The following is a 12,162-nucleotide window of genomic DNA, read 5'->3' as shown; positions in this document are numbered from 1 at the left end:
ACCTGAAAGAGTGCCAAAGGAGTTAGCTCGGCAAATGGTGGGAACTTCTTGTCCTCCATGTGAGCCATGAACATTTTCCAGACTGCCTCTGCATTTAAAGAGATGGACACAATCTGGAGGTCCAGATCAATCAGCAGCAGCTTTGTGTTATGTTATGGCTGTAAGACAACAGCGCTCAAACAGTATTTCAACCAAGAAACCACATTCAGGAGTTCTGAAAACACTGCAGACTGGCCATGAACCTCCAAGGAGGTGTCAGAAGCACCTGGAATACAGCATTAAACTGGGACCTAATGCAGAAAGGTGCATTATACTAAGCCAAATTTGAGCTCTTGTGCTGACAGAACACTTATTAGCCTACCTACCACTTAAGCCTGTAGGTATGTGCACCTACAAGCACAACTAAACAGAAACAAAGGTCTTCGGTAGATAATCAGTATCACAAGCACAGGATCAATGCCTCTCTCTATACAAAGTCAAGGTAAAGAAAATGCAGGCCAGGGATTCACACACCAAACCTGTGTAAATGCCATAGAAAGACTAACCTGAAGAACTGTTAACACTTGAGACACAACCATTAAGGTTTGCAAACTGCATTATTTTGCTGAGTACAATATTCATAACCTTAATTTAAATTGCAGTCACAATTATCCTTGTTGCTAAAGCAACAATTTACCTATTTACAGAACTGGGCAAAGAAAATGAGAAATTGTGCAGTTTCCATGCACAATAGACATGACATATTTAGACTAACTAAATGCTCTCAGGTTATTCTTCACAACAAATTTAAATCACATGTTGATCTTTCCTAGTAATGATAGCATTTTAGAGTTTAAAGTAACCTTTCCCTGTTCGGTACTGAAATAAGTCTACCACACTCAGGGGAGGTTTTTCATGTCACTTTCAGATTCAAGAAACAAAACAAGTTGTTATAAAAGACCCAAAAGGGGTCTGAACCCAGAAGTGGAAGTTGTCTTCTTCAGTACAAGACTATGTGCCTGTCTGTGCACGATACCATGGGGTTTATTCAGCAGAACTCAGAAGCAAATCTTGTCAGAACAGCCACAGCCCCTCCTGGGCTTCACTGATGGCAACACAACAGAAAAGCACTTTTCTGACCTACAAAACACTGAAAACTCATGAATGCCATGTCTTCTCTTCCTACATAGCAAGTCAAATGGCATCTGTCCCTTCATTTTTACTGTCACCCATCACCCTCAAGGTTTTTCCAGTTTGTGTGTTCAGCTCTTCCTGACCCTTGATATTCTTTCCTATTTTACCTGCTCTTTCTCTTGATGTCCCCTTTCTGAACGCCTTGTCCCCTCTTCCCACATGCATGAGCACCCACATCTATCCTGACGACAAAGTGAGCAGAGCATATGAAGTGTCACACTAACACAACCCTTAGACCTGCAGACACAGAGATGCTGCTGTGAAACTCATTCCCTGTGCAAACACAGTGGCAGACATCACAACAATGGCATCAGGCACAATATTTGGGGTCTCCATGTGCATGACCTATATTAGCATGGGTCCACGGTGAGTCTACCTCTCCAGAAGATACAGCAAGAGTCAAAGGCCATCAGGGCAGTGCCCTTCCCTTCCTTTCTGCACGCATTAAGTCACCTGGTAACAAAGCCCCTTAGAGGAGTTGCAGCAGCAACATAGTCCTGCCTGCTGGAACTCCTCTCAGCTGCGTGTGCAATGGTCTCCAGAAAGCTCACAGCATGGATGAGTCACACTGTATTAGAGGGCTGGGGGAGTTTCACTGGAAGGATTTTTGGTACAGACTTGCTTTTTCTACCCTTTTCAGCATGCAGCCTACAGACAGGGTGCCCACCTCTCATGTTCTCCCCACGACTGAGGTGCAGTGCCAGATGTTGGTCTCTGTTTAGTTTTTGTTCCAGTTAATACTTCGGACATGCCGGTCACATTTTCCCCTGTCTCTACCCCTGCCCCAGATGTTCCATATCTCACCTTCCCTCCTTTGCTTGTGACTTCCTTACAACTTTCGGGCCATGCCGGTCTTCTCTGTGACTAAAGCTGGCAAAGGCATTACTTGAACTCTTTTGCTGTTCTGTTGCTGCTGAGCTGCAGCTGTGCCTTCCAATCCACCTCTTCAGCTGAGAAGCCTAAAGCGCCCACATATTCTGGGGTGCAGCAGCAGGAAAGCTGTGGCAGGGAGCCTGGGCTAGGGATGTTACAGCTCATCACAAGGCTGACAGACATCTTGATTGCTGCATTTTTTGTGGGAAAGAGTGTGGAGGCAGTTTCGAGGATTGAAGGATTCTGGCTATGAAGACCCTTTGGAGCTTCATATGAGCTGACATGTCAGCTGAGTTTTGACAGCCTATCAAGCAGCTGACAGGGCATGGTCCTGCTCTGAACAGAGTGCTACAGCCAAAAGCCTAGGAACAGGACTGGCAGACCATTTCTTGTGCAAGTTAAAAGGAAAGCAGGGAAGGAACAGATGCTTCCCCGCAAGAGATACATGTTTCCTTGTTGAGAATAGGGGAGAACTGATCTCCATACTGCAGGACTTATGAGACTGTACTACCACCCTTCCACGCCCTTCAAAATCTCCCCTCTCCAAACCAGGGAAGCAGAAGGACAGACTTTATCACTCCTTCCTGTGTCAGTTCTGCTTCCTTTGTCGCTTCTCAGAACAACAGGGCACAAGATTCACCCTCAACCTTCCCTTTTCCTGCATGGTTTGCTGCTGCTGCTGTTTTTCAGCCATGTTTTTCCTTTGCGAGCAGCACAGTCCTAAGCCTGTTGGGTTTCCTGAGTCAGCAGACAAAGGCATCTGCCAACAGGAAGAAAACATCAAAACGGGCATTGAGAGTCATGGAAGAGACAAAGTAACTATGCCCACCTAAATGGGATAAACCATCAAATGCTACAAGAAGAGTGAATCTCTTCACTTCTCTGCAAGGGCAGTATATGAAACAGGATTTGAAAGATGGCATTGCAGACCCTGACCCTGACTTTGCCCACTATGAATTCTGCCCTCCCTTCCCAGACTGGTTAGCCACTGACCAACAGGTACTGCAATCATGTGACTCCACAGTGCAACTGCCACACCTGTGAGAGCATATCTGGACTCCCAAAATTTCATTCAGTGATGGCAAAGTCATACCAGTAACTTGTAGCAGCACCAAATTCCAACCTATGATACTATCAGCCATGCAGAGAGACAACCACTAGCTCTACCAGTCCAACTCTGTGTCCCACACCACAGCACCCCCCAGTGATCCCGGGCAGAGCACACAGAAGAGTGAAAATTCAAGAAAGTAAAGCACATCCCACATCTTCCTCCTCAGACAAAAGTAGGGAGGAAGCAGGAGGGAGTCAGCTCACCTGGGGAGTGCTCACACAGTAGCTGCCATCGCTAGAAGAGGATGCTTCTCACTCCATCCTCAATTCCACCTTTGTTTGGTCAGCAGCAAAACAAGTCAAGAGAAGTCATCAGGCAGTAAGTACAATGGTAGCACATATGAACAAGCAGGAACAGAAAACAAACCAGGAACAGAAGTAGGAACTAAAATGAGATTTGTTTCTGCACGTGAGATCTCTTTACAAGCATCACTGGCAGACACCATGACAAGCTATGGCCATCTGTGCAAGACAGACATTAGGACAAAACTGCACCTCTTGAAGTGGCTCCCAGAGGGATTGCAAGTCAGAAAGCAAACGTTTGTCAGACACCTTTCCCTCAGGTTACTTTGAGCTGCTACATGCAGTGGGATGCCTGTGGAAGAACACTAACACTTGTTATGCATTTCATGCATTTTAACACTAAGCAGATTAATACAGACATGACTCCTAATCACTCCTTTCTCATAATTAAACCATGAGGCATTGATTATTCAAAGTTACAAGCCACTGTATGATTGCCTGTTCCAGTTAAACACAGGGGAAGTTTCGCTTCTAAGAAAACAGGATTGGGCCCCTGTGGCTGAAAGAATTTCAGCATTCCACCAGAAATGCCTGCCTACCAGCCCTGCAGACCGCCAAGTCTGGCTGCTCAGCTCTCGAAGAGCATCAAGAGGATGAAAACCACATGAAGATTGGAAAAACGTGCAAAGCCACAGGCAAAAGAAGAGACAGGGCCACTCAGAAAGATCATGTTTAATTCCTGAGTTGCTGACAGAAAGAAGTAATTTACTGGAAGTTCAAAGTTCTTTAGACAAATCTGTAACTATTTTTCCATGATGCCCGTGAATTACAACGTTCATGCACGTGTGATGTATGGTATCTCTCCAGAGTTCAGTAACTGCAATAAGAAGCAGCTTCAGCTAACACAGCAGATAAAATACATGACTGCACGATTAGAATGGAGTACTTTGCTCTAAGAATGGGTACCCACTAGGAAAGTCAGCACAAACATCACCACTGCAGCACTCACAGTTTTGTCACAACAGGGAACACGCAGATGTTCCTTCCCCTTCTAGGCCATTTTCCATTTGCACAAACACACTGCCCAGCTACAGAACCCATGTAGAAAAAGTGGCTATTACATTGCTAGATACATCTGGGGCAAGATCCCAGAAAAACATCTAAAAAAGCTATGTTTCCAATCACAACTTGAAAACACCACTCCAAAACATATCACACCATCTAACAAATCCGAAATTTCTAATACACATACCAAATTCTATCTAGGCTTTCATCTAGCCTATAAGGTATTACTCTAACACAAAATAGCAGTACCACAGTTCAGCTGGATCTTGAGGAGACTGGCAATACTAGCAATCCTTTTTTCATTTGAAACTATGTAAAAGGTAGAGGACATCAAGTAGGTACAGAACCATTAAGATATCAGCTAGGAAATGTAATTCATCTTACTGACTAGCTTCTTGCTTTACATCCAGCAAAAAGGGTGTTTTGAAGGCCAAGATCTAGCTGCTAGAGCACTGGAGTGCCCATGACCTATTCCCAGTTGTCACAGTCATGGTATGACTTTAGATAAAGCTGTTTGTCCTTTCTGTTGTAGATAAGGCAAACCATAGAAGATGCAGCGTTCATATCCTTATGATTTACGCTCTCAATAATATAAATGGATATATAATACATACGTACATGTATGTACTGTAAACATGTTATTGATATATAGATACAGACACATACAGAAGAGAGACTGCTATAATTAGGATCTATATAATTATGGAAAGCAAAGCTTGTATTTAGAAACTAAAATATGTCTAACAGATTTTACTCAAGTTATGCATCCTTATTAAAAAGCCAACCATGGTAAAGAAGTTCAAATTATCCCTAACAATTCTTTAAAGCAATTATATTTATGATGCAATTTATTGCATTTATTAAACTACAAACATATGGAATGCTCCTTTTATGTCAAATTTTAAGCTTCCCAAGACACACAAGTAAGTCTTATAAACTGTTACAGCATCAACATTTCATTTCACTGTGACTTAACAGTGGCGAGTCCCGAGGGGTTACATATTGCTCCAGACTGTAGTTCACTTGGAAAAAAAATACCAAGACAAGCCAAAAAATTCAATTTCTTCATCTCTACATTACTGGAGAGGACTGAAGCCCAGATCCAGCAAACCCCTTATGCCAATCCTTTTTATCATGTGCATATTTTCAAGTGCATATGATCTAAGTTGAATAGGATATGCCCGTGGACAAAGCTTAAGTGAAGGGGAAGCATCATCAGAATCTGTGCTTCGCAGAAGTAATCCATGGCTGCTTCTGCTCATCATCTGACTGCTGTAAACCCATTACACACTCATCTCCACAGAAGCAATGTTTTAGTCTGTTGTACATGATCTATATACAGTCTGGTTCCAGCTATCAAATCACTGTAATAAACTGACAATACTTTGCTTTGCTAATTTTATTTCATCACTCCTGAGGACAAAACGGTGGTACCAGACCAGGTCAACTGAAAATACAAAACGTGAATGCTAATTTCATTTACGTTCTTTTGCTTACAGAAATGAAAACAGGAAATTAAATAACTTCACCAATGGGGAAAACATTGTTTTTAATAGTCCTAAAATCAAATAATAATGCCTGCAAATGCAGGGTTGCAAGGGTTGTTCTTTTTGCAGGCATACGGCCACTTACAGAGAGAAGTTGGGTTTTGATGACTTTTTTTAAATTTTTTTTTAAGTGAATGGTGAAGAAAAACAGAAAGCCCAAGACAGGCACAAGTAACTGCTTAATGCAATATAAAAATTACCGATAGGAAGAGACAGTAAGCACTGAAGTCAAAACCAAATATTATTGCTATAGGAAACAGAGTTTCCTGATAAAAGATGCATACATAGTCTATAGGAAAAATGCCTTCTCTTTCCTCCACTCACACACTTGGCAATGCATGAAGCTTCCAAGTTCCAGTTCTATTTCTTTCCCCCCTCCGAGGTGAAAGCTGAGGTGTTTTTATTAATTTAAGCCTACGCACAACTGAAACAATCCCAAATTAAGAATATGTCCATATTGAAATGCTTCTTTAACTATTGATTCTAATATAATAACATGATTTATAAAGGCTTAACACATTATTTGTGTCTTAACTAGGGAAAAAAGCAATAAAAATAAAACAAAAGCCCAGCCATAGTAGTTGTAGTAAGACCGTAACAAATGGTTTTGAGCAGTATAACTGGTTCCAAAACACTATTGCATAGTATCCAGCAGCTTGTCAGAACTTGAAAGACACATAACACTTTCAAATTTCATATATATAGATGCATACATATAAATATATATACACACACACATATAAAAAAATGCCTCAAATCAGAAGGTTTTATGTGTGTAGTAAATGTTACACTAAGAATACCGTCCTGACGTGTCCTCAGACACAATGCTTAAGCAAAAGATAGTGGAAGTGTTGAAATATAACTAATAACCTTACTTTTAAACTCAATTTCTTAATTTTGATTATTCTTGTTTTACTAAAGAGACAAATTTTTCACAATAAGGATAAAAAACATATGCCCTTGTATTCACATTATAACTTAAGAACTTCTTTGCAACATGTGAAGTATTGCTATTTTTCATTCCATCAGTCAAAACATCTGGATTTTAGTGGTTTTATAGCACAAATGGCTTGTTCGGAGTATAGCCTTTCCCCATTTAAAAAAATTTATACCCCTATTTCATTCTCATCACATGGCCAGCACATGTTTCATGCCAACTTTATTCAAGGGCAAAACCTGTCGTAACTCATCAGGCCAATGAACTACTATAGGAATGTAAGCAAAAAAAAAAAAAAGAAAAAGAAAAGAAAAAAAAAAGGCCAAAACCAACCCCAAGCCAATGAAGTCAGTAAAAAAAAACCCAAACCAACCCCCCCAAAAACCCCCAACAAACCCCTTTCCATGCTAGTCTGAGAAGGGAAGAGATAAATATTTTCTCAGGTTTGTTTCAGGTCATCAAAACTGAAAAATCAGTGGAAGGAAAGAAATAAAGGATGAAAAATAAGAGCTCAGTTCCAGTCTGACCTATGTGAAGTTTTTCAAAATAAGTAGAACAGAAAGAGCGGGGAAGGAATGCAGATTACTGAAATATTTCTCTTTCAAATGAAGTAACAAAACAAACTAGCTTGCCCCATGGAGTCATTGTTTAAAACCTGGTTGCTTTAAATTAAGGCTACTCAATTTGTCAGCACAGGTCCTCCTCAGGTTTGCAGACCATTTAACTCTTCTTTCCAATAAAACTTTGGAGATAAGACAACCATTATTCAGCTCCTTTTATTTATACAGAGAAGGACACAAAATAAATACAATTTTTTGGTACTTTTAGGGTGTGTGTGTGTGTAAATTATATAATCTTTTTTGTTTTACCAGTACAGGTCTTAAGTATATACACATAGACCTTAATTTGTCCTTTCTGGCTTTGTAGCAAAAGGTTTGCTGCACATTCATCTAACTCTACTGCCTGTTACTGTCCTTAAGTTTTTTATTGTCATAGAATTCAACCATTGCCACTTAGCCTTAGCATTGTCTCAAAGTCAGTGAGAAAGGAAGTGAGGATCAGCCAGCAGAGAGCTAGAAGAACATTCAAACTGAGGATAAAGCCATGGAGACTAAATTGTTAAAGCACACACCTTCTCCAAGGCATTGCCTGCACCCATGACATGGCACCACTGGGAGTGGTGGATCTCAGACAGAATGACTTGGGGCAGCCATGGAAGCAATGACAGGGGGTGCAAATGTGACAGAAGAAACTGGCTGAAAATTGAGATGACACAGCACTGGACTGTACAGTGACAGATGAAACAGTGTCAGATGAAGCTCACCCAGTGAAGGAATAAGACTTTTAGGACAACAGTGAAGTAGGTGGAGTTGAGGAACGAGATGAGCATACCAGCATACCAGGAATGCAGTGAGGGCAACCTAGGGCTCATTGCTGCCAGCACAGGGAAGATCCTGTTCTTTCTCTACCCTTTTGCTGACCCAGCAATGGGCCATCCAATTTACGAACCTACTAATGTTTTCTTGACAAGTAAAAATACACAATGATTTGATCAATTTAATTCTGGAGAAATGTGGTGTGATGTCACATCAGGAAGAGCAGCAGCCCACAAGCTTTAGACAGTACAGATGACAACAAAATAGAGCGCAGGATGACACTGTCAAGGGACAACACTGAAGACAGGCTGTGATTTCTTGGACAAGGCCACCATAGCAGGAACAAGAAAAGCAAGGCTTATAAACAGTCATTATAGTATCTCCCCACATGTAGCTGCAGAAAACTCACGTCCACCTCGCTCCCCGTGAAACCGCAGTTAAAATGTACACTGCATTCTGGAAGTGAACTCTGATTATCTGGCTATCAGACTTGATAATACAAGCAGTTCCAAATTGAAAATGTGACCAGCATCCACATTTACATCTAAAGTCAAACAAGAGCTGCCTTTGGGACACATGAAGAAACGCTAAGGATGGGGAGAACTTCCAGCAATAACCTGTCTATTAGCTCACACTTGCAACACAGAGATTATCATATCTTTCTCACCCTTAAGATTAAGCACTTGAGAGATACGGTTACCAGAGCAATAAACGTTATAGAACAACCCCAGAGAAAAATAAGGAGCTGTCTTCAGAGCCAGGCTCACTAGTGCTGTAAACAAGGCCTAGAATAAGGATACAATAAAATACTCTGCAGACACACAGAATTTAGCATGGCTTATTCTAAAAACCTAGTAAGTAGAAAACTGATGGAAAAAATTATGCCAGGACATATATACACACTGAAAGGGCTAAAGTGGATTCACAGAAGACAGACTTCACAATCCAAATGTTCTTTTTACACAGCTGTGAGCATTTCATTTTTAGAAGCCCCTGAATCCACACATAGGTGAAACACTCAGCATTAACTCTGGTTACCCGCAAGGTTTTTTCTGAGCAAAAATATAAACGAACCAGTGATGCTGATACCACTGAGGAAAACCTAGAAAGCTGTAACACTGCACAGTGGGGTGTGAGCCTTTGCACAGCCAATGACATGGACAGGGAGAGATTTGGGTAACCACAAATTGTTGCCATACCAATGTGGAGAACTCACAGTCCGGGGTGATACTAAGGAAAAAAAGTAGGAACAACAACAGCTCTATCCCCTCATCTGCTTATCTACTGGCTTCTTCAGAGCCCGGTGTGATGGGGATACAACATGCCAAAGGAGTACTCAATGGGAGCTGGGTAGCTTACACTTTTTGGTGAGCCAGAGAGTTTGATAAAAGTACTTCTGCTCACAGCCTCTTTAAAACCAAGTCTCCTAAGATTACAATGAAACGTTCTATGGGGAGTAAGAAAAACATACTAATATGTTTTACAACAAAGCTATCCATTTAATCAGACTAGGGAAATCTGGGTTATATTTTTTGCTCTGTGCCAGACATCCTCTCTGTGCCTGAGGCAAGTCACACTGCTATTGTATGCTATTCTTCCTCCACACAGTGACAAAGATGAGACATCATGATGCATCAGGAGAACAGGCATGCTAAAGCTTATGAGGCAATCAGATACAACAGCGATGGGCATCCCGCAGAAACGCATCCTCAATATTAATTCATTTTCACTGACGAAACCATCTCAGTGGAAGTTGTCAAACTAGCAAAGGACATGAACAGTTCACTCTGAAATAAAACCACAGAAATACAGAAACAACTGCAATAGAAACAGGGGAAAAAATGCTTCCCCATTTTTTGGTGCTCTTAAAAGCTGCAGTGCATCCCAATTAGTGTAACCAAAAACTTAAGAACCCATGAGTACGGACAATGAGCACTACAAGAAGTCTGCAAAGACAACATTTCTCAGCTCCCCCACTGCCTACAAAAGCACACTCCCATCCAACCGCCCCTTCCAAACCTCCACCTTTCTCCAAACTTGCAGCAAGTCTTAAAAACCAACAAATACACATTACCCTGGGCTGAACATACTGCACTGCACGAGAGGTGTCGCATCAAGCGACATACCAGCAGCTCTTTGTCTCACACAGTGAGAGACAAAGCATGCTTTGGCTTTTCCTTTGACCTGACTTGCAAAACAAGAGAAGCAGGGCAAAAGCACAGAGGCTCTACCTGGCACCCTGCCAGCTAGCTGTAACAGATTTTGGTACTGTGTTGTTTTATATATAGCAAGAAGCAGGTCCCAGCCTTCTGCTCAAGCTTCAGATTTCCAAATGGTGTGAGGAGTAATTGCTTGTAGAACAGGCTAATTTTGAAGTGAAAGGGGGCACAGGCAATGGTGTGAGCAATACTGGCAGAGATGCCTGATGTCAATCAGGAAGGAAAGAAATGGAGTATCTGTGGATTGTCATGTGAATTAAACCAAGACTATTTCACACAGGAAAAACAACCAAAACCAACCAAGGTAAAAATTGTGAGAGACTAGACTTTCACCTGATTGATCTAACTTTCACCTCTTGGACCTTTCACCTCTTCAGTGCCTCACACTATCCTGTTTCTACCCAACCTACGTGCACCTCTAAGTATTTGTAACCACTTAAGAGTTACTGAAGTTAAGTTAGCAAAACTGAAAACACTAACTTTAACCTTTCAGAATACTCCTGAGGGAGCAGGCAGGGAGAAAGAAAAAAGAGCAGTCAACATATAACCTGGGAAATTTGTATTCCTTTACCATATCAAACCTGGATAAAATGCAAATTAAGGAAACAAAATCCACATTAGTGCAAGACAAAGGAAAAAAATTGGGGAGAAGGGCAAAGAACTAAAAATCTGAGAACTTACAACTAGCTCTAAGGTTAAAAACCGATGTGAAATTCTCATTGAGATCTCTGCACGTCAGCATTATGACTGAAAAGAAGGCATTTGCTTAAAGAAACTGAAGATATTTAAAAAACTTAACTATTACACTATTCAAAACCCATTATGGAGCAATTAATATGTTAACTGAAATAGAGAAAAAAAATCTAAAGAAAAATATTATGTACTTACTATCATTTAGTGTTGTGAAGTCCAGGAATCGATATTCATAGCAAACATCTATTTTGGTTTCTACCTGGGGCCTCTTCAAAGTTGAATAGATATTACCAGGTCGTTTTTCATCATGTTTCTCTAGTTTGTTCAATCCACAACCCATTTCAGCAGCTCCTGATACAGAAAGGCAGGGAAAAGAAAAAGGGAAAACGCATAAACACCATTCATTTTGGTTTTTTCTTTCTGGTTTCATGCAACACAATAGCACATTATGGTGATTTTTAGTTTTTTAAATACAAGCTACCTACAAACTATATGAAAATGTATAATTAAATAAATGCTTGGATAGTAACTGAAGTATGTACCACATATCAAGTCTCAGGCATGCTATTATTTTATTGGAAAATTGACAGTTTAATGCATGTATTTTGCATCTTTCATATGCATTCAGTAGTATACTCTGGAAGACACATATTCCATTATAAAAAGTTGCTGAAAATGCAAAATAACTTTCTAATATAAAGGTTGACAACTTAATAACAATTTCTGCATATGGAGTTATTATGAGAGCAGATAGTATTGTCTTTTACACAGATCTTTGCAACATTCAAATTAATATAATGTAATTCAATGGAAGATGCAGGTTTGCAGAGTAATACCACCTTTTAGAATACTTCACTTCCTTCCACCTCATTTTTAGGTAAACCACAGGAAATAATGGCACTTTATAGATATCTTCAAATGAGAAG

General features: G+C 40.6%; 1 protein-coding gene across 1 annotated transcript in view; it reads right to left on the bottom strand.

The window, feature by feature from the left end:
* Nucleotides 1-11,576, bottom strand: part of RFTN1 (raftlin, lipid raft linker 1) — a gene marked incomplete at both ends in the record, with an annotated part of 88,339 nt that extends 76,763 nt beyond the window's left edge. The window contains one exon of the mRNA XM_084260451.1: nt 11,432-11,576. Within this exon, the coding sequence (XP_084116577.1) occupies nt 11,432-11,576 (145 nt within the window). The remainder of the gene's footprint in view (nt 1-11,431) is intronic.
* Between the last annotated feature and the right edge of the window lie 586 nt (nt 11,577-12,162).

The sequence above is a fragment of the Gallinula chloropus genome (assembly GCF_964237585.1).
Source record: "Gallinula chloropus genome assembly, chromosome: 2".
Lineage (NCBI taxonomy): Eukaryota > Metazoa > Chordata > Aves > Gruiformes > Rallidae > Gallinula > Gallinula chloropus.
This window is presented reverse-complemented; position numbering and strand designations above follow the sequence as displayed.